General features: G+C 43.4%; 1 protein-coding gene across 1 annotated transcript in view; it reads left to right on the top strand.

The window, feature by feature from the left end:
- The window catches only part of LOC124721954 (katanin p60 ATPase-containing subunit A-like 1), a 210,563-nt gene that overhangs the window by 131,839 nt on the left and 54,318 nt on the right, over positions 1-24,406 (top strand). Inside the window, exon 5 of the mRNA XM_047247120.1 lies at positions 23,295-23,598. Coding sequence (XP_047103076.1) covers positions 23,295-23,598 — 304 coding nt within the window. The remainder of the gene's footprint in view (positions 1-23,294; positions 23,599-24,406) is intronic.

The following is a 24,406-nucleotide window of genomic DNA, read 5'->3' as shown; positions in this document are numbered from 1 at the left end:
GAAATTCCATCGCGACTCTACGAGACATTTTTGGGTGTGAACCCAGTAATAAGGCGTCAAGTTCTCTTTGCTCAGCTTCTTACAAGTAGGCTTCATTAGCATTATCGTCCTCCATGAGCTCTTATGTATTGACATTCATTTTCTTAATACGATCTGCAATCAGGCCTAATATACCCACATGTAAAACATTTAAGATCTGTGTTAAATAGGACCTTATTTTTCAAAGGTTCGGTGACCACATCAGTTTTGGCTAGCACCAACACTGTTTCTGCTGCTTTGTTTAGAGTCTTTGGAAATTCCATCGCGACTCTACGAGACATTTTTGGGTGTGAACCCGGTAATAAGGCGTCAAGTTCTCTTTGCTCAGCTTCTTACAAGTAGGCTTCATTAGCATTATCGTCCTCCATGAGCTCTTATGTATTGACATTCATTTTCTTAATACGATCTACAAAACACTCTACTAATTCCCCATGCTTTTGAAACAAGCTGTTAAGTTGCTCACGGTAGTGTCTCGATGTATCCTTCCTTCTACATCTGCCTACTAACTCTTCTCTCAAGACATCAAACAACAGCGTTTTGCTTAAATTCTTGTGGTACATCACATGTGTCCATGTGCCCCCAGTAGTTTTAACTTGGCTGTACTCAACAATTGCTCATTACTCCAATTTCCTAACATAGCAGCTGTGTCCAAACTATCGACAAACGCCAAAATATGCTCTCCAGATTTTCCTGAAAATGGTGTTATCAATTCAGCAGTGCTGGTGCCCAGGACAAGTGCACTAGGAAGTGTCTGTTCCCTCCTTTCCTCCTTTAGTTGCCCTGATTCACTTAGTAGCTGAGCTACTTGGTTTATTAACTGCTAAATAAGCGCCCTGAGCCGAAATTTGTTCCACCATGTTGCCTACTGAGAGAGGATAGGAAAACAACCATACAGGCTCTAACAAAAATTGTGTTGTTGCATAGGATGTCCGTGCTGCAGAAGATCCGAGGTTATGGCTGCTATCGTCTGGCTGTTCATCTTCTTCTTTATGTCCATCCCCAGCAGTCCCCCTAACATAAGTTATAACATGACGGCTCTGATAGCTTAGTGGGGGCTAGGATTCGCTGCTGAGGGAGAATGTTGTGCAGCTGAAGAAGGTAAAGTGATGGATACAATGACCTCTTTATTGAGGTTTGATTTCAATCATTAGTGTGTGACATGGAGAATGTGACAGCATCTTCCCAGAGGCGATGGTCTCCAGCTGCTGTGCGTTCTGTTGCTATACAGCTGTTGCTGCGTCACCAAGTTCCTGTGCTTCCTGCCTGTAGTGAGTGTGTCTGGCGGTGGCGACCACAAGCACATCAGGCTGCACCACGATGCCTGGCTTGGAGCGTAGTGGTCTTCTCTTGGTGCAAGAACAAAAATGCAACTTACATACTGCTTTATTTGCAAAAACAAAAACAAAAAAACGTTCTTGTACTGTGGCACTCTAGGGGGTGATTTTTCTTTTTTTTTAATTTAGATATCCCAAAACGTTATTTTAAAGCTTTCTTTTGTCAGAGGTACCGGTATTGGGTACTGAATCGCACTGTCACAAATGAAGCACTGTGCTTGTATGTGTGTGTGTGTGTGTGTGTGTGTGTGTGTGTGTGTGTGTATGAGATAGAGACAGAGAGAGACAGACAGAAAGGAAGTGAGAGAGAGTTTGTGTTTACATAGAATGGGATGGACACAGAGAGTGGAGAGGAAGAAATGTGCTGAATATGTATACATGAGCGAAGGTGGGGGAAAGGACTAGTGTATATACACTGATCAGCCACAACATTATGACCACCAACCTACTACTGATATAAACCCATCCAGATGATAGCAGCATTATCTGACAAGGAGTGACTGCTAGTCAGACACACGCATGGTGCATGCAGTATCAGTGAATGTGTTGTCCATGTGTAGAATGGGGATGCCCTGGAGGCTCAGCTTGAGCATTTTGGAAACTGCACTACTTGTCGAGTGTTCGGCGAGTGCTATCGTGAGTGTTTTCAGCACATGGCGGAACCAAGGTGAAACCACTTCCAAACATCATGGGGCTGGGTGGCCACCCTTCATTATAGATGTCGAAAAACTGAAACCACTTCGAGACATCGTGGGCTTGGGCAGCCACCCTTCAGTACGAATATCGGATGTTGCAGACTGGTAAAACAGAACAGGCAGTGAAATGTGGTGGAAATAACATCAGACATTAATGCTGGGCACAGTACAAGTGAGTCTGAACAAATAATGCACCAAATACTTCTAACGATGGGCTTCCTCAGCCAATGACCCATGCATGTGCCAATGTTTTATTTATTTATTTATTTATTGTTCCGTGGGACCACATTTAGGAGAAGTCTCCATGGTCATGGAACGAGTCAATACATGAAATTATAACACGATTGTAGAAACAGATAAAATGAAATATAAGAGACATATTCAGGCGACAAGTCGTTAGTTTAAATAAAGAAAATCAAGAATGTAACACTGGAATTTGCTTAATTTTTTAGCTCTTCCAGGAGCTCCTCGACAGAATAGAAGGAGTGATCCATGAGGAATCTCTTCAGTTTAGACTTAAAAGTGTTTGGGCTACTGCTAAGATTTTTGAGTTCTTGTGGTAGCTTATTGAAAATGGATGCAGCAGAATACTGCACTCCTTTCTGCACAAGAGTCAAGGAAGTGCATTCCACATGCAGATTTGATTTCTGCCTAGTATTAACTGAGTGAAAGCTGCTAACTCTTGGGAATAAGCTAATATTGCTAACAACAAACGACATTAAAGAAAATACATACTGTGAGGGCAATGTCAAAATTCCCAGACTATTGAATAGGGGTCGACAAGAGGTTTTCGAACTTACACCATACATAGCTTGAACAGCCCGTTTTTGAGCCAAAAATACCCTTTTTGAATCAGAAGAATTACCCCAAAAAATAATACCATATGACATAAGCGTATGAAAATATGCGAAGTATACTACTTTTCGTGTTGAAATATTAACCACGAGTTTAGCGACTACGACTGAAATGGGCACGTGATCATCAGCACTGGACAATGACACAGTGGTAATGCTCTGCACGGTCCGATGAACCCCAATGCTGATGGGAGGGCACGAATCCGTCACCTTCCAGGGGAACATTTCCTTGACACCTGTACTGTGGGACGGAGACAATCTGGTGGCAGCTCCAGTATGCTTAGGAGAACATTCACGTGGGCTTTCATTGATCCAGTGGAGCTCGTGCAAGGCACCATGATTGCCTAGCAGGATCTTACACCGCTTCATGACGATCATGTTTCCTGACAACAGTGGCATATTTCAACAAGATAATGCGTCATGTCACAAGGCCAGGAATGTGATGGAGTGGTTCAATACAGTGCCTAGTTCCAATTGATGTGCTGGCCCTCAATTCACCATGTCTGAACCCGATCGAACACTTCTGGGATGTGATTGAATGTGGAGTCAGAGCTTGTCACCCCCATCCTTGGAGTTTATGGGAATTAGGTGACATGTGGGCGGATGTGGTGCCAGCTCCCTCCAGCGACTTGCCAAGGCTTTATTGCTTCAGTACCGTGAAACGTTGCCACTCTATCCATGCCAAATGTGGACGTACCAGCCGTTAGGTAGGTGGTCATAATGTTGTGGCTGGATCAGTGTACATGACCGAGTCACACTAATGTAACCATTACCTACGTTCGACATCAAAGTGCTATAGCCACTTACAGACAGCAGGTGGCAGCATTAGCAGTGTAGAGTATAATGTGTGCCGGGGTATGCAGGAACAGCGCAATCTTTGTCAGTGCAGAAATGGTGTGATTTATCTAATGTCTAAAAGGGCCCGATCACTTGCTTTCAGGCCTTATTCAGTAGTAACAACTGTACTTCAAAGTATCTCATTCTGTCTGCCGCCACACATACTGGGCATAACATCATACTTTGTAGCTTATATTTTAGACGTCGTTAGCCATATTTTCAGCCCCCTATACTGAATATGTATCATTACTGTATTACAGGGATTTGAGCCTGATGGTCCGAGGAAAGGGCTAAAAGGGGTTGTCAAGAAATAAAAAGTCTGAAAATGTGATCGAGACTGTTTTCTACTGATTTTTAACATTTTATACCAATCACTGTGCTCCAGTCAAAAATGCTTTCTAAAATTTTAAAAGAGTGGAAGCATTTCCGAAATGGCTATGTTTGTAAACTGTTCACGTGCCACCATGGTTAAAGCATACCATGCATGGCAAAATTGCAATATCCAAAACTGATGCTAAGTGGTTATAAATCTGTGGTGCAACTGTGGTGCATCATGCACTATAGATGACAGGGCTGAACGATGCCTGCAGAGATGTGTACAGACAAATAGATGTAAAACTGTTGAGCAATTGACAAGATGAACCAAGGGACTATTAACAGTATCTCCTCATGGCCATTTAGTGCATGTAGCTGCATATGGGTCTCTGCAGCAGGTGCATGGTTCATGCATAGGTGTTCATTTTTTATGCGTGCTGTTCTAGAGTGGAGTAATAGAGAATTAGAGTGCACTTTGTTTGATTAATCTTCTGCCACAACCTTAAGTGTTATTTGAACCATATCCATGTAGATGCAGATGTAGGTGCACACATGTGGACTGCTGTTCATCAGCGACGAAGGCTGGAATTTGCTTGCCAATAGCACCACTGGACATCCACTAAGTGGTGACAGAAGGTCTTTTCAGATAAATCAGTTTTACGCTCCATTATGTCAAACTTCTGAAAGCAAACACCCTGCAACAATCGTCAGGCGGGTCCAGGATAGAGAAGGGAATGTGACGGTCTGGGGAATGTCTTCGTGGCTTCCCTGGGTGTTCTTGTCATGTCGGAAGACACAGTGGATTAACACAGTTATCCATCTATTCTCGGGAACCACATATACCCCTACATGCAGTTTGTTCTTCCTTGGCACGCAGTTCATTGGAATGTGCAGAGGAACGTGTATCACCCTGCACTACTGTACCAGACATTGGAAGTCACTGAGTGGACTGAAGGGACATCAAAACCACATTTATGGTTCTAATCCTCATCAGTTTACGTTTTTATTTTTTAGATGTTTCTTCCCTACTCTTTATCATTTCTTATCATTAATAATCAGGACATTGTTCTATGTGTCCACTAACTGGGCTGTGCACAATCATAACTAGTCCTGTCCAGTTCATGTAGGGTGACTTCCAGATGGAGTAGACAAACAATGAATACATCACTATGCTTTTGATACTGGGTGAATTCGATAACCAAGCTGCTATTGCTGCTCGTACATATACTGCACAGTACCCTCAAAGGTGACATCCTGATAAGAATGTTTTTGTCTCCTGGAGCAATGTCATCAGGGAAGCAGTAGTCTTTGTCCACAAGTAATGGACAGGTGTCATTCAAGGACTAGACATGCTCCACAAACACAGGATGCAATTCTTGATACCATTCACCTCAGTGAAATACCCATGATATTGCAAGGCAGTTCAGATATTTCAAAAATTGGTTGTTAAAGTGTTGCTTAGTGAAGAATTGCACCTGTATCATTACACATTTACTCAACACCAATGGCCAGAAGACCTCATTCAACGAATGCAGTTTTGTGAATGGCTTTTGCAAAAAGTGGAAGATAATGAACATTTTATGAAGAGTGTGATATGGACAGACAAATCTAGCTTCACTCGCAAAGGTATTTTTAACCTCCACAACAGACATTATTGGTCACAACACAACCGACATGTCACACATAAGCATGACTTGTAGGCACGCTTTGCCATAAATCTGTGGCCTGGAATCATGGAAGGAGTGCTTTTGGGCCCCTACATATTGCTGGAAAATTTGAATGTGCTCCTGTATTGTATGTTTCTTTACAGCACTTTGCCTGGCTCATTGGAAAACATCCCACTTAGTAGAATGAGATTTTCACTCTGCAGCGGAGTGTGCGCTGATATGAAACTTCCTGGCAGATTAAAACTGTGTGCCCGACCGAGACTCGAACTCGGGACCTTTGCCTTTCGCGGGCAAGTGCTTTACCATCTGAGCTACCGAAGCACGACTCACGCCCGGTACTCACAGCTTTACTTCTGCCAGTACCTCGTCTCCTACCTTCCAAACTTTACAGAAGCTCTCCTGCGAAACTTGCAGAACTAGCACTCCTGAAAGAAAGGATATTGTGGAGACATGGCTTAGCCACAGCCTGGGGGATGTTTCCAGAATGAGATTTTCACTCTGCAGCGGAGTGTGCGCTAATATGAAACTTCCTGGCAGATTAAAACTGTGTGCCCGACCGAGACTCGAACTCGGGACCTTTGCCTTTCGCGGGCAAGTGCTTTACCATCTGAGCTACCGAAGCACGACTCACGCCCGGTACTCACAGCTTTACTTCTGCCAGTACCTCGTCTCCTACCTTCCAAACTTTACAGAAGCTCTCCTGCGAAACTTGCAGAACTAGCACTCCTGAAAGAAAGGATATTGTGGAGACATGGCTTAGCCACAGCCTGGGGGATGTTTCCAGAATGAGATTTTCACTCTGCAGCGGAGTGTGCGCTGATATGAAACTTCCTGGCAGATTAAAACTGTGTGCCCGACCGAGACTCGAACTCGGGACCTTTGCCTTTCGCGGGCAAGTGCTTTACCATCTGAGCTACCGAAGCACGACTCACGCCCGGTACTCACAGCTTTACTTCTGCCAGTACCTCGTCTCCTACCTTCCAAACTTTACAGAAGCTCTCCTGCGAAACTTGCAGAACTAGCACTCCTGAAAGAAAGGATATTGTGGAGACATGGCTTAGCCACAGCCTGGGGGATGTTTCCAGAATGAGATTTTCACTCTGCAGCGGAGTGTGCGCTGATATGAAACTTCCTGGCAGATTAAAACTGTGTGCCCGACCGAGACTCGAACTCGGGACCTTTGCCTTTCGCGGGCAAGTGCTTTACCATCTGAGCTACCGAAGCACGACTCACGCCCGGTACTCACAGCTTTACTTCTGCCAGTACCTCGTCTCCTACCTTCCAAACTTTACAGAAGCTCTCCTGCGAAACTTGCAGAACTAGCACTCCTGAAAGAAAGGATATTGTGGAGACATGGCTTAGCCACAGCCTGGGGGATGTTTCCAGAATGAGATTTTCACTCTGCAGCGGAGTGTGCGCTGATATGAAACTTCCTGGCAGATTAAAACTGTGTGCCCGACCGAGACTCGAACTCGGGACCTTTGCCTTTCGCGGGCAAGTGCTTTACCATCTGAGCTACCGAAGCACGACTCACGCCCGGTACTCACAGCTTTACTTCTGCCAGTACCTCGTCTCCTACCTTCCAAACTTTACAGAAGCTCTCCTGCGAAACTTGCAGAACTAGCACTCCTGAAAGAAAGGATATTGTGGAGACATGGCTTAGCCACAGCCTGGGGGATGTTTCCAGAATGAGATTTTCACTCTGCAGCGGAGTGTGCGCTGATATGAAACTTCCTGGCAGATTAAAACTGTGTGCCCGACCGAGACTCGAAATCGGGACCTTTGCCTTTCGCGGGCAAGTGCTTTACCATCTGAGCTACCGAAGCACGACTCACGCCCGGTACTCACAGCTTTACTTCTGCCAGTACCTCGTCTCCTACCTTCCAAACTTTACAGAAGCTCTCCTGCGAAACTTGCAGAACTAGCACTCCTGAAAGAAAGGATATTGTGGAGACATGGCTTAGCCACAGCCTGGGGGATGTTTCCAGAATGAGATTTTCACTCTGCAGCGGAGTGTGCGCTGATATGAAACTTCCTGGCAGATTAAAACTGTGTGCCCGACCGAGACTCGAACTCGGGACCTTTGCCTTTCGCGGGCAAGTGCTTTACCATCTGAGCTACCGAAGCACGACTCACGCCCGGTACTCACAGCTTTACTTCTGCCAGTACCTCGTCTCCTACCTTCCAAACTTTACAGAAGCTCTCCTGCGAAACTTGCAGAACTAGCACTCCTGAAAGAAAGGATATTGTGGAGACATGGCTTAGCCACAGCCTGGGGGATGTTTCCAGAATGAGATTTTCACTCTGCAGCGGAGTGTGCGCTGATATGAAACTTCCTGGCAGATTAAAACTGTGTGCCCGACCGAGACTCGAACTCGGGACCTTTGCCTTTCGCGGGCAAGTGCTTTACCATCTGAGCTACCGAAGCACGACTCACGCCCGGTACTCACAGCTTTACTTCTGCCAGTACCTCGTCTCCTACCTTCCAAACTTTACAGAAGCTCTCCTGCGAAACTTGCAGAACTAGCACTCCTGAAAGAAAGGATATTGTGGAGACATGGCTTAGCCACAGCCTGGGGGATGTTTCCAGAATGAGATTTTCACTCTGCAGCGGAGTGTGCGCTGATATGAAACTTCCTGGCAGATTAAAACTGTGTGCCCGACCGAGACTCGAACTCGGGACCTTTGCCTTTCGCGGGCAAGTGCTTTACCATCTGAGCTACCGAAGCACGACTCACGCCCGGTACTCACAGCTTTACTTCTGCCAGTACCTCGTCTCCTACCTTCCAAACTTTACAGAAGCTCTCCTGCGAAACTTGCAGAACTAGCACTCCTGAAAGAAAGGATATTGTGGAGACATGGCTTAGCCACAGCCTGGGGGATGTTTCCAGAATGAGATTTTCACTCTGCAGCGGAGTGTGCGCTGATATGAAACTTCCTGGCAGATTAAAACTGTGTGCCCGACCGAGACTCGAACTCGGGACCTTTGCCTTTCGCGGGCAAGTGCTTTACCATTTGAGCTACCGAAGCACGACTCACGCCCGGTACTCACAGCTTTACTTCTGCCAGTACCTCGTCTCCTACCTTCCAAACTTTACAGAAGCTCTCCTGCGAAACTTGCAGAACTAGCACTCCTGAAAGAAAGGATATTGTGGAGACATGGCTTAGCCACAGCCTGGGGGATGTTTCCAGAATGAGATTTTCACTCTGCAGCGGAGTGTGCGCTGATATGAAACTTCCTGGCAGATTAAAACTGTGTGCCCGACCGAGACTCGAACTCGGGACCTTTGCCTTTCGCGGGCAAGTGCTTTACCATCTGAGCTACCGAAGCACGACTCACGCCCGGTACTCACAGCTTTACTTCTGCCAGTACCTCGTCTCCTACCTTCCAAACTTTACAGAAGCTCTCCTGCGAAACTTGCAGAACTAGCACTCCTGAAAGAAAGGATATTGTGGAGACATGGCTTAGCCACAGCCTGGGGGATGTTTCCAGAATGAGATTTTCACTCTGCAGCGGAGTGTGCGCTGATATGAAACTTCCTGGCAGATTAAAACTGTGTGCCCGACCGAGACTCGAAATCGGGACCTTTGCCTTTCGCGGGCAAGTGCTTTACCATCTGAGCTACCGAAGCACGACTCACGCCCGGTACTCACAGCTTTACTTCTGCCAGTACCTCGTCTCCTACCTTCCAAACTTTACAGAAGCTCTCCTGCGAAACTTGCAGAACTAGCACTCCTGAAAGAAAGGATATTGTGGAGACATGGCTTAGCCACAGCCTGGGGGATGTTTCCAGAATGAGATTTTCACTCTGCAGCGGAGTGTGCGCTGATATGAAACTTCCTGGCAGATTAAAACTGTGTGCCCGACCGAGACTCGAACTCGGGACCTTTGCCTTTCGCGGGCAAGTGCTTTACCATCTGAGCTACCGAAGCACGACTCACGCCCGGTACTCACAGCTTTACTTCTGCCAGTACCTCGTCTCCTACCTTCCAAACTTTACAGAAGCTCTCCTGCGAAACTTGCAGAACTAGCACTCCTGAAAGAAAGGATATTGTGGAGACATGGCTTAGCCACAGCCTGGGGGATGTTTCCAGAATGAGATTTTCACTCTGCAGCGGAGTGTGCGCTGATATGAAACTTCCTGGCAGATTAAAACTGTGTGCCCGACCGAGACTCGAACTCGGGACCTTTGCCTTTCGCGGGCAAGTGCTTTACCATCTGAGCTACCGAAGCACGACTCACGCCCGGTACTCACAGCTTTACTTCTGCCAGTACCTCGTCTCCTACCTTCCAAACTTTACAGAAGCTCTCCTGCGAAACTTGCAGAACTAGCACTCCTGAAAGAAAGGATATTGTGGAGACATGGCTTAGCCACAGCCTGGGGGATGTTTCCAGAATGAGATTTTCACTCTGCAGCGGAGTGTGCGCTGATATGAAACTTCCTGGCAGATTAAAACTGTGTGCCCGACCGAGACTCGAACTCGGGACCTTTGCCTTTCGCGGGCAAGTGCTTTACCATCTGAGCTACCGAAGCACGACTCACGCCCGGTACTCACAGCTTTACTTCTGCCAGTACCTCGTCTCCTACCTTCCAAACTTTACAGAAGCTCTCCTGCGAAACTTGCAGAACTAGCACTCCTGAAAGAAAGGATATTGTGGAGACATGGCTTAGCCACAGCCTGTGGGATGTTTCCAGAATGAGATTTTCACTCTGCAGCGGAGTGTGCGCTGATATGAAACTTCCTGGCAGATTAAAACTGTGTGCCCGACCGAGACTCGAACTCGGGACCTTTGCCTTTCGCGGGCAAGTGCTTTACCATCTGAGCTACCGAAGCACGACTCACGCCCGGTACTCACAGCTTTACTTCTGCCAGTACCTCGTCTCCTACCTTCCAAACTTTACAGAAGCTCTCCTTTGGAAGGTAGGAGACGAGGTACTGGCAGAAGTAAAGCTGTGAGTACCGGGCGTGAGTCGTGCTTCGGTAGCTCAGATGGTAAAGCACTTGCCCGCGAAAGGCAAAGGTCCCGAGTTCGAGTCTCGGTCGGGCACACAGTTTTAATCTGCCAGGAAGTTTCATATCAGCGCACACTCCGCTGCAGAGTGAAAATCTCATTCTGGAAACATCCCCCAGGCTGTGGCTAAGCCATGTCTCCACAATATCCTTTCTTTCAGGAGTGCTAGTTCTGCAAGTTTCGCAGGAGAGCTTCTGTAAAGTTTGGAAGGTAGGAGACGAGGTACTGGCAGAAGTAAAGCTGTGAGTACCGGGCGTGAGTCGTGCTTCGGTAGCTCAGATGGTAAAGCACTTGCCCGCGAAAGGCAAAGGTCCCGAGTTCGAGTCTCGGTCGGGCACACAGTTTTAATCTGCCAGGAAGTTTCATCCCACTTAGTGTTCGGCGAAAGCTATGGTCTCAACGTGATGGTGCACAGCCACGGTTCAGAATGAATGTGTGTAACTATTTAAATTAAGCGTTTCCATGGAAACAGATTTGTCACTGAGGTCAAATATTCTGACCTCCATGTTCCCCGGACCTTATTCCACTAGCTTTTTATTTGTGGGGACACCTAAAGGAACAAGTTTATAGTATTCCACCAATGGATGGATACAACCTAACAGCATGTGTGCATACTGCTTTGGCAATGATGGATGCAGGTGTGTTGCATAGCATGTTACAAAGTATTTTGACTCTAGAGGGAATGGCAACCAATGCAAACAAAGCATTCCTTGCATTGGCTTTAACGCTGTGTATAAAAAAGAAAAAGAAAACGAGATGCTAGTCCAGGAAATAGTTAAAACTGAGAGACATATAGCTATGAAACTCTGCTAAAGGAATTTTTTTTCTTTTTTTTACTTGGCCCTCACACTGAAAAAGAAGACACAAGTATGCAAAAATTTATTTTCATCTAGTTTGTTGCCTAACAACAGTTTATTAAAATATCACACTGTGGAAACATATACATTGTGTTTGGAAGAAGATGTGAATTTTGATATTTTTTTATTTTATTGCACTCCTTCTTGTGTGTTGTGCATAAAATATTGCTTTTTTTTTAACTCTTCCAGCATAATACCATATATGGCTGGGAAAGAGGCAAGACGTCTACCCTTTTGGTAATTGCCGGTACTGTTTTGTCTTTATCCTTGATCATAGTTTCCACAGTTGCAAAAACTCATGATAGTGAGATGTATTGTAATAATCTCTTTTTTGCTAAATCTGCACAATGAAACATCAACACCAAAAATCAAAACTTCTCTCAAACACATCAAACACTCTAAATGTTTGACAAATGCATCAGACAAAGCCACACATAGTAAATTATTTAAAAAGCTAGCAAAGGATGACAAACTGCTTGTTCGCGTATGGGGGGATTTGAAAATTTGATATCCTGTCATACAAAAACTGCACACAGTAGGTGTTCATATGAGCAGTTTATATTATGTTTGTAAAATAATAACTAACTACAGAGTGAATCACATCATAAGAGTACATTTGGATGGAATCATTTAGTTGACCAATAGTATATTTTAATTGAGCATGACCATAAGATGTTAACCTGGACTGGTCAGCTAAAAGAAGTTCACAAAGATATTTACATGTAAGTGTCTGGTGGTTAGACAAGGAGTAACTGGAACACTGTTCTGCACAGTGAGTTACAGAAGTGTGTATTAATAAAATTCAAAATTTATTGTTATATTTTACTTTATAGAGGGAAACTAGCAAAATTTGTGGACACAAAATTACGATCAGACAAAGAAGTGTCATTAACTATGTGTTTTTTGTCAAGGAAAATGACAATATTATAAGAATTATGTTGTAAATACCATACATATACTCATCGGGATCTGCAAATCCTGGGAAAAAATGACTAAAATTTCAAATTTTGTAGATAGAATAAATAGTAAATTAACAAGTTTTGCTAGTGAGAGGGGCATTTTTGAACTCAGACAAATCAGAGCTACAAAATTGTGGAACTGAATTTTGAAAACAGCCACTGATTAAAAATCAGAAATCAAATAAGAATTTTAATTACAAATATTTGGGGAAATATGGTATTTTAGAAGAAATAAAGATGTTCTCTAAAAAGGGGAGGGTGAAAGCTTTAAACTGAATGATAATCTGTCAGTCAAAATCAGTTATTAGTTCACTTTATAAGTTCCATCTCTACAAGTTCTTGAAATTTTATTTCCAGGTTATTTAATATAAGTATCATTGTTAGTGATTTAGAAACTATATTGTCACTTAAAGGAAGGTATAAGTAGATGAATGACGAACACTAGCTTTACTTAACGAAAGTTTATTCAGCACTTGCACATACAAGAACGCAGAGCGATGTGCCTCTGGCCAGAACACTTACGGTATATATACAGCTACAGAACATTCCAGTATAATGATTCTTGCCATTTGTGGATACTTCTAGAATGGCAATGTTTCAGTTCAGGTGAGTTTTGAACTCACGACCCTCCATGCAACAATCTAGTATCATAACCACTGCACTACAGCGACTGCGCTACTCGGCTTCTTCTGCGAGATTGCTCCCTCCTTAAGAGAACAGCGTCTCGCTGTTACATCCTCCTAGTCCAGGAATGAGTCATCGGTCTTGCATACTCTGACTCCAGATGACTGATGTTCACCCTGGTGGTGATCTTCTTATAACTTCCCTTGCCGCTACGATCTTTGTTACCTTTCCACTTGTTGCCTGTCGCTGGAGCTTCGACTGTACCCTGGGTTGCAGGAGCCTTATAGGGCTTCATTCGAAGGGCGTGGACCGTATCTCTGATCTTTCGTCGTCTTGTGTCAGGTTCGAAGTCTTCAACTTCGTAACATCAGACAACAGTCTTACAACCTTATAAGGGCCAAAGTAGCGCCTGAGGAGTTTCTCAGAGTGACCAACCTTCCGAACAGGAGTGAAGATCCAGACGAGGTCACCAGACTGGTAGACAACAGGGCGGTGGCTTGTGTCATACCTTCGGCGATCGTTTTCTTGAGCCTGCAACGTACGGAGTCTAGCTGACTGCCGAGCTTCCTCAGCTCTGTTTATTATCTGGCCGATGTAGACGTCTTCCACGTCATCAGGATGTAACGGAAACACAGTGTCGATCGTCGTAGTCGCCTCACGCCCATGCACCAGGAAATATGGCGTAAATCCTGTGGTGTCTTGTTTGGCGGTGTTGTAGGTAAACGTCACGAAAAGTAGCACCTCATCCCAGTTGCTCTGCTCAACATTGACGAACATTGATAGCATGTCGGCCAAGGTCTTATTAAGGCGTTCAGTAAGCCCGTTAGTTTGCGGATGGTAGGCAGTCGTCATGTGATGAGTAATGCACCGACAGTTTATCTCTGTCACAAGATTCGATTGAAAAACTTTCCCTCGATACGTAATTAACGACCTTGGGGCACGGTGTTTCAATACAATGTCTTCTACGGTGAATTTGGCTACCTTGAATGCTTCGGCTGTTTTCACGGCTTTTGTAATGGCATAGTGCGTCAGACAATCAGTGCAAACAACAATCCATCTATTGTCACAAGCAGACGTTGGAAATCGTCCGAGGAGGTTCAAATGGCTCTGAGCACAATGGGACTTAACTGCTGAGGTCATCAGTCCCCTAGAACTTAGAACTACTTAAACCTAACTAACCTAAGGACAACACACACATCCATGCCCGAGGCAGGATTCGAACCTGCGACCGCAACGGTCGCGCGGCTCCAGACTGTAGCGCCTAGAACCGCTCGGCCACTCCTGCCGTCCGTCCGAGGAGGTCAAGCCCAATACGATGGAAAGGCGTTTCGGCTGGTGCAATTGGCATGAGTCGGCCAGGTGGTTTCTGAGGAACTGCCTTTCTCCTCTGGCACTCGCTACAGTGCGACACATAGTGACGGACACTCCTAAATAAACCCGGCCAGAAAAGTCTCTTGCGGATCCTATCGTATGTCTTAATAAATCCTAAATGTCCGGCCTCAAGTGTGTCATGGAATTTCTGTAGAACATCTAAGCGCATGTGTTTAGGAATCACTGGTAACCACCTCTTTCAAAAACGGATCAAAGTTTTTCTTGCAAAGTAATCCTTTAACTACCTTAAATTGTCCTTTCACATCCTCTGACCGATTTAAGGAAGCATAATTTGAGATATCTTGGCGTCCTTCTTCTGCTCAGCAGAGAGATCCTAGAGTGCAGCGAGACAGTCATTATCTTCATCAAAGTCTTGATGGTCTTGCACAGGGTTTCTTGAGAGACAGTCGGCATATTGGTGTTTTATCCCACTTTTGCACATTATGGTAATGTCATATTCTTGAAGTCGTAGTGCCCACCTGGCGAGTCGTCCTGTTGGATCCTTAAGATCTGTCAACCAACAAAGTGAATGATGGTCTGTAACAATTGTGAATGGCCTTCCGTAGAGATACTGTCGAAATTTGCACATGGCCCAAATCACAGCAAGATATTCTCTTTCTGTAGTTGAGTAGTTTCTCTCGGCTTTTTTAAGTGTCCTAGACGCATAGGCTATAACCTTCTCTTTTCCATCCGAAATCTGCACTACAACAGCACGGATCCCATACCCACTGGCATCTGTGTGTAGTTTTGTAGGCACTCTCTCATCATACAGATCGAGTACAGGGTCAGTCGTCAGAGCTTTTTGCAGCAAATCGAAAGAACCTTGTTGAGCACCACCCCAGATAAATTTAGCATCGGCTTTTAACAAGTCTTGGTGTGGCCTGGCTTTGATACAAAAGTCTTTGATAAAACGACGGTAATAAGAACACAATCTGAGGAAGCTTCTCACATTTCTAATACTTTTAGGGATAGGAAATTCCGTCATAGCTCTCACTTTTTCTGGGTCTGGCCGTACACCTTCGTTTGACACAAGGTGTCCAACCATTTAGATTTCGTTTGCTCCAAGGGACACTCTCTTGCATTAAGTTTCAGTTCGGCTTGTTGGTACGGTCTGGCTTGTTGGAGGCACTTAAGAACGGCCCTCAGTCTTTTTATGAATTCATCAAATGTCTCTGAGAACACTATAATGTCACCTAATTCACAAAGACACATCGTCCACGTCAGGTGCCTTAGAAGATTATCCATCATTCGTTCCAAAGTTGCTGGTGCATTACACAGACCAAACGGTATTACCTTAAATTCATACAGGCCCTCAGGGGTGATGAATGCAGTTTTCTCACGATCAGCCTCATCTACTTCGATTTGCCAGTATCCCGAGTACATGTCCATGGTTGAGAAAAACTTAGCCCCTTTCAGACAATCTGGTGTATCATCAATTCATGGAAGAGGGTAAAGGTCCTTTGTAGTTATCTTATTAAGCTTCCTGTAATGAACACAAAAGCGCCAACTGCTATCTGTCTTCCTGACAGGAACCACTGGTCACGACCATAGGCTCTGCGAAGGCTGAATGATGTCATTCTTCATCATTTTCTCTACTTCGTCGCAAATTATTCGACGTTCCGTTGCTGACACACATTATGCTCTCTGGCTTATTGGTTGATGGTCTCCAGTGCTAATCCAGTGCTTCACTGACGATTTGCCTAATTTGCTCTTCACCTGTGGATTGAAGCATTCAGAGAACTCTTGAAGAATGGCAGTTAGCTTCTTCTGTTGTTCCTTAGTGAGGTCTGGTGATAGTCGAGCTAGAAGATCTTGTCTCGTAGTGGTGGCGCGAAAGTAGCGCTAATTTCGCCCACAGACCCGGCATGGGAAGTTTCTATGACGCTCAGCTGTTCTCCAATTAACAGCTCAGCATTTACTACGCTCATGCATCTTGGAAGGATCTGCGGTTCTCGGCGACACTTAACTATCCACAATTCACCGAATCCGTTGTTAAACGAGATGCCAGGGGCTGGGATGACCAAGTTATTCTCCAGTGGTTTGCTTCTCTTACATTCCACTCAAGATCCATGGGTTGATGCATGGCATGACACATGACAGCTACCTTTCTAGTGCTGACTGTAGGAATGATCACTTCATCCAGCACACATAGTCTCCACACACTCGGATGCGCATCTTCCTGTCCAGAGTACCTCATCTCATCTACCATAATCTTGGAGCGACCACAATCTATAATTGCTTGAGAAGCTATCATCTGAGAATGACGTCATGATTACACTCTTGGAAGACGATGAATTCTAACAGCTGTGTATGGCCACTTATACCCACATGAATGACACATCTTCCTGTAGGTTTTACATATTTCCCATTAGCCTCCTTCAGCAGAGATGTTTTGCTGTCGACGAATACGGTTTTCTGCAACTGGCGATGGTACTTCTCCGAAATGACTGATTATGATGCTCCAGAGTCCACAAGAGCTTGGGCTGGTTGGCCATCCATGAGGACATCGACGTAGTTTCCTATCATTTTCGTAGTGATCGACGGCGGAGGATTTTTCTCTTCGACAGTCTCACCTCCAAGGAAGGTCGCAGTCTTTAGTTTTCCAGGTGGCGGCGGCTAGGTGATCGGCTGCAGCTTCTAAACGGCGATGTGGACCTTGATCGACGTGTTGGGGAGCGTCCTCTCCAGCGGCTAGCTTGCGGCGATGGTGACCTACGTCGTCTGGCGCCCACCTCTTCTTGTTCATCTTCGTCGTCCCGGAGTTGGCGACGGCTAAGATCGTTCTGCTGTCTTTTGGCGCGGGCTCCATCAAATATCCTTTCTCGACAATAACGCATCACATGTCCCGGTCGTCCGCAGTGGAAACATACTGGTTGGTTACCCTGGGTCCTCCAGACATCAGTCTTCCTTGGTACCTAAACAGGTTCCTCATGCGGCATTGTAGAAACGTAACTTCGCCTGGGTCTCGACTTTTTTATTGTTTTAAAGGGAAATGAAGGACGAGAGATTGGGTTCAATGTCCGTTCCACTTCCTCGCTTATGACCTCTTGAACCGTCTCGGTTTTTTGCTCGACGTGCAATCCAAGTGCCTTATGAACTTCCTCTCTCACTATCCGACAACGAACACTTGTGAAATCAGTTTCTTCCTCCATCACAGACATCGATACGACGCTTGGAATCCGTTCAAACTTCTTGCGTGTAATTCTTTTTTGATGCATTGTCTCGATATACTAGCACCATTTTATGAAGTCGTCTGCTGTCGAAACCTCCTTCAGGAGTAGGGCTTGATACATGTCCTCAGCGACACCCTTCATGAGATGTGCAACCTTATCTTCCTCCTTCATTTGAGGATCCACTATTTTACACAGCTCCAAGACGTCTTGAATGTAGGATGCTGTAGTTTCTCCTGGACGCTGTGCCCTGCACTTTAATTTATCTTCAGCCTTGCACTTCTGTCGTTGTGTGTCGCCAAAATACTCGCGCAGTTCCGCCTGGAATACTTCCCAGCTTGTGAACTTCTCCTCGTTGTTCTCATACCATTGCTTGGCAGTGCCCTCCAAGTAGAAAAATATGTTAGCCAAACACACGGTGTCATCCCATTTGTTAAATTTTACTATAAGCTCGTATACCTTCAGCCACTTGTTTGGATCTTGACCATCGTCACCAGAGAACCCGGAAGGATGTCTCATGTGATGGCACACAGTTGCTGTTATCGTGACGTCATCTTCTTCTTCTGTCTCTGATAGATTGGGATCTATAGAATATGCCTCAAACTCGGGTTTCTCGCCACGTAAATGGCGGCTCTGTCGTGGCCTGATGGGAGCCACTGTGTCGTCGACAATGTGTGGTATCACAAGTTCCAATACCCAGCGCCTCCACCAGAGTAATGTCACGCAGAGGAAGGTGTTAGGAGATGAATGACGAACACTAACTTTACTTAACGAAGGTTTATTCAGCACTTGCACATACAAGAGCGCGGAGTGAACTGCCTCCAGCCGGAACACATACAGTATATATACTGTTACAGAACATTCCGGTACAATGATTCTTGCCATTTGTGGATACTTCTAGAATAGCAATGTTTCAGTTCAGGTGAGTTTTGAACTCACGACCCTCCATGCAACAGTCTAGTATCATAACCACTACACTACAGCGGCTGCACTACTCAGCTTCTTCTGCAACAATATTTTGAACAATTAATTCTGATAAAATACAACCTGAATACAAAATTAACTATTTTGTGAAATTGTCCCCTATGTGTATATTACTATCAGGAATGGTATAAGAACAAGTCAATAGTTCCACCTTACTCCATTACTGCTAGTTCCAATACAAATCAGTGTTGAACTTCCCACATAGAAGTGTTGATTTCTTGCATAGCTATAGATGTAAGCAACAACTGTATTTGCATATATCTCTGTGTATAAAGAATTTTATAATAGCTTTGCATTACTACTCTTTTTTAGTCTCATAACTGCTTTTACACAAATAATCTGACAGTATGTAGCCTCATGTAGAAATTGAAACTAACTCATCTACCTATATCCAATTTTCTGTGGGGCATAGAACACTAATAACACTTAGTTCAGTACTAGTACTTGGTGTTGCCTTTTTCATACTACTGATATCTTATCATACCAGGTCACTTCCACAAACTTTGTAAGTTTATTCAAAATCATTTACTCTCCCCATTACATAGATTTCTGTCACGTCTGGATGTTTCTGAGTCATAATCTCTACGTTGCCACAGGAGGGCCCTGTTTAAGGTCCAAGGGCCACTTGGGGCACCAGGCTGAGGCACACTAGAGGTGCCTCTTGTGAAAAATTTGACACAGAGTGTATCATAATTAGTAGCAAAACCAATCCATTTCCATGTTCAGTAGATTTAGGTTTATTTTGACAGGTCTCATGAAGAGCCCAAGGAATTGCAGCTTGGCAGGTAATGTACGTGCAAGGGAAGTAGAAGGGAAAGGGGGCATGAAATGTTTCTTGTGTGGAAAAATGGGAGGGGGGGGGGGGGGTGGCAAATGACATATTGTCACTTGTGTGGAAAAATGATCCTTGTCACAGAATTTGGTAGAAAGATGTACCTATTAATTTTCCGGTTTCTTTCAATCAGTGTGGTATACTTGTGTGATATGGTAGTTTTTGTTAGAACTTTTCTGGTCTGTTATAAGCTGAGGTTTGATAGGGTCCCTGAATGTTCATCAAACCAGGAACATATGCTTGCAGACCTGTGAACATAGCTGCTGCCATCATGAAAGATGGTAGTGTCCATGACATATCACCATGAATATATAGAAGAAAGGAAGATAACTGTTTGGCAAGAATGCTGAAATATACATCCGTAGCCTGAATGAATGGGCTCAAGCCATGGTACAAAAAAACATCCCTCGAAGATCACAGGACCACCTCCATCCTGACCTACACCCTCAGTGCATTATAGTTTAAATGCCTCATTGAGCCACCAATGCACTCAGCACCTTGTATCATTTGAAAAGGGGAAAAACTGTGACTCATCAGGCCACACTATGTGCCTCCATTCCTCTGTGTTGTTTGGCTCATTAAGTAGATTTATGTGCATTTGTGAGTAATGGCCTTTTGTGAGGTACCACCCTACGCTAAATGTCCATTGCACTCCCTTCACAACTTATTGAGATGAAACTGCATTCACTGATGCCATTTCCTGGCAAGTTTGAAACTGATCATCATTGACATCCCTGTTAGTTAAGACCTTATCATGACCATAGTTAAAATGCTGTTACTTGGCTGTGAATAGTACACTATTCCCTGTAAACACATTCGACATTCCACATTGATACACTAACAAACTGGGCAACATCAGTCACAGTGTGGTTGTATGCACATCCAAATACAATATCTCCTTTTCCATTCTGTCACATCTCCTTCTCAACCTAGCTTACTGCAGTGATTCGTACAACTGACATCACTTGCCTGAAATGATTTGTCAATGGTGGATGGTCACATGAGTGCCTGCTACTAGTTCTATGTCATCTACAGAATTCCAAAGTGACAATAGTGCTCTTTTATGAGGATAGCTGATATCTTTCCCCATGAGCTGAACTCTTTGTGGACAGAATTATTGATCAATAAAATCAAAATATTGTATGTGCTCTATTTGTAATATACAAGGGTATGATATAAGATATTTTGATATTTGATAAAAAGACATATTGGTCAAGTTTTTTATAGTATATTATACAGTGTTATTTATTTTTTACAGAAATGATTTTACAGATGAATTAAATGTTGGCTTCTTAGTAGTTATATATACTGTCTGACAAAACAGTGAAGCACCCAGAAGACATGGTCGGCTGTCAAACATATAAAACACCAGTGTTTGTGTAAAAGATTATAGTTGCAATTCTCTGTGACAGGTAGAACTGCCACCGTAGTTCATTAGTGCATGAAGCACACTGTAACCCCTCCACATCTGTGCCTGCCATACAAGAACAAGTAATGGATTCCCTGCAGTGTTCTTTATCATCCTGCATCATTCAGTAGTGATTAGCAGCAGCCAGACTAGGGAACTACTTTCCCATATGTAGGCTCCCATTAACGCCACAACACAAACAGCAGTGTTCGGAGACGTGCCATGAACATGGAACCTAGACTGCTGATGAAAGATGTCACATTGTATTCTGCAATGAATCATGATTATACGCTAGGCTAGATGATCATCGTCGACAAGCATGGTAGTGACGTGGGAAGATGTCCCATTCTTCCAATGTTTTGAAGAGGCATAGTGGTATTAGTCTTGGCATCATGGTGTGTAGAGCCATCGGGTATGACTTTACATCGTAGCTGGTACTGGTTACAGAACTGTGATGGCAAAATGGTACATAACAGACATCCTGCATTCTCGCATACTACCACTCATACTACAGTATTGTGGTGCTACTTTTCAACGGAACAATTCTCATCCACGCATGGAAAGTGCCTCTGTGAAGTCTCTGTGTGATGTTGAGGTATTCCTGTTCTAGCAACATCAAGATTTGTTGTTGATAGAAAATGCTGAGGACCAGCTGAGACATCAACTCTGTCAAAGTGCCAGTATCCAGGATACCAAGGAATGACTTGCCATTGGAGAGGGTACAATGGCTTTATGACACCCTTGACAATTGTATCAGTAAATAAAGCCAGGCAAAAGAGAGTGCAATGTCATACTGATAGGTGGGTCCACTTTACTGTCAACTTCTTTGTAAATTTGCCCCAATCTTGTAATCACTGAAATAATATCACATACCCTCTCAACCCATGAAGTTTCGTTTTGTTCCCTCCTCCCCAACTGGGTGCTTCACTATTTTTGTCAGGCAGTGTATATACACTCTTCTGACACATGGAAATACACAATAATGAGATACTTGTGACCTGTATAACCATTATCTTTTGTGGAAGTCCAGAAAACAGTTCCTTATTGTCTAACATTGTCTTGATGGACAACTCATCTCTGAGAGCTACATAAAAGGTATACAGAAAATTAGTATCGCAGAAACAATTTTAAATAATGCTGCAGAGCAAATGTGGAGATAAAAGCCAAAACCTTACCATTTTCAGAAATGTTTCTTGTAGCTCACATATTTGTTAGCACAAAACAGCTGCAGTATAATTAAAGGAGCCACTCAAGTAACTGTTGCCACCCTCTCCATCTGCTCTGTGTGCCACACAAGCAAATACACTACTCTTCTCTGCATAAAATTCTGTAGGGCTGATTTTATATAAAAACAACTTTTCTTGTGAATGCCTAAGTTAACAAATTTGTAATTCTTAAAGAAAATAATCACAATGTTTTGGAATAATATCTACCATAGTAATTTTTTATCCAGATATTTCTCAAAATTATCCACTTTTTGTAGAATTTCTTAAAAGTTCACAGCTTACCCTTTGTAAGATCATTCATAATAAGTATGAAGAGCTGAAACAAATGTTTCCACATTCCCAAGATGCAATTGCTCAAGTGATTCAACAAATTGTCACAGCACTATTTTACAATGTATTGGAAGCTTACAAACTTGTTAAGCACAACCATAGAGGGTTATATCCTGTCATTAATATTCAGTAACTCATATCTGTATGGTACAGTTTATAATATAGTTTTAATGTCGCTAAGTTTGGATTTTTTTTTTTTTTTTTTATTAAAAGTAGTTCTGAAGGAGCATACCACCACAGCCACACTTTTGACATGAGCCACTTTTAGTTAAGGGACAGCACCATTTCTTACTTAGTGATTCTCAAGCTGCAATGCATCTCCTCCATTACTGGCAGTTCATGAAGCCATACTGTCACATACTTTCATGTTTTCACTGTGTTTGATGGTTCTTCATTGACTAAGAGTTTGTTACATTGTCCTATGTTTAAATTGACCCTCACACAGTATATCACCTCTTCTAAGATGGTTTAGAAAGCTATTCATTAATGAAAATGTGGTTAAGATGTGTCTGAATTTTGATTCCCACAAATTTTTCAATGACTGAAAATGTGGAAAGATAGGAAAGAAGTACCATCAATATTTTCTGAAAGTTTGAATCATAAATGTGCTCCATAATTAATTCTTATAAACAAAAATGCGTACCATAACTTCAGTTTCGAGCTAGTTGTCATAGTATTATATTAGTGAATATCTAAATTCATTACACATTTAACAATAAGTCATTACAATTTCACCAAGTAAATTTTTCATTAAGACTTTTGACTTCTTTCATTGTAGCCGATCCAGGATGTCTCATTCAATGGACCGCACTCCATGCCTGACAAAGCGGTCACATCCTGGAGCAGCAGTGAGCGTGAAAACACAAGGACCTGTAAGACGGAGCAATGAGGGACCGCCTTCATTACCATCTGCAACACCTTCACAAGATAGTGATTCTCATGAAACCCCACCAAAAGTGTTCCAGGCTGCCCAGTATGAACAGCATCTTGTAGAGACACTTGAAAAGGATATCATTCATAGAAATCCTAATGTGCAGTGGAACCGTGTCACTGGGCTGAGCGAAGCAAAAGCAATACTTCAGGTGATGAATAATATTCAGTTACACACTTATTTTAGACAGTAATATTTTGTTGAGTTACATGTTATTACTAACACAACTCAAGAATAATCAAACATTTCAGCAAAATATGATGAAAGTATTAAAAAACCAGAAGAAGGTGTACATGAGAAATGTTTCTCTACTGCTTGAATAACTTTTTGTATTTAAAATACACTCTGGATGTTTGGTATCAGAAATTATGTTTTATATCTCCTGCTTAATAAAAAGAACAGTTTAATACTAAATCATTGCATCAGACATGAGAGCAAATACCCTCATCTCAGGTGCCCTGGATATTGATTGACATCTGCACTCTTCATGCCACTGGTTAGTGGCTGTCAGGTACTGCTTAACACGACCACCATTCTCTTCCTCCTGTGTTCTATATGTAGAGGAAGCATGATGAGACCTATGTGTGTCCTACTGCTTCTTATCTTGCTCATGTGGATTTTCCCTTACAGGTACAAAAACAACAAAGTAAAACCAAATTCCATAACACACCGATGTTCAAAAGTTTCCTTAACAACTTTCCACAGAAAGAACATCCAAAATTTAACATTCTATGTTATAAATCTTCTGAAAGACTTTAACTTGGACCAGACATGCTATTGGGAGTTACAGTATTCATCTCTGAATTTCATGTATATGCTTTGCCAATGCAGCCTTGCCAGAGCCATACTCATTTTTAATCTCCTGTATATGCTGAATTTTATCAGTAGTATTTCATTGAAATGGGATACGCCATTTCCTGTCTCCATAATTAAGTACATAACATAGTTAGCCTTCCACT

The sequence above is a fragment of the Schistocerca piceifrons genome, chromosome X, assembly GCF_021461385.2.
Source record: "Schistocerca piceifrons isolate TAMUIC-IGC-003096 chromosome X, iqSchPice1.1, whole genome shotgun sequence".
NCBI classification, from domain to species: Eukaryota; Metazoa; Arthropoda; class Insecta; order Orthoptera; family Acrididae; genus Schistocerca; species Schistocerca piceifrons.
This window is presented reverse-complemented; position numbering and strand designations above follow the sequence as displayed.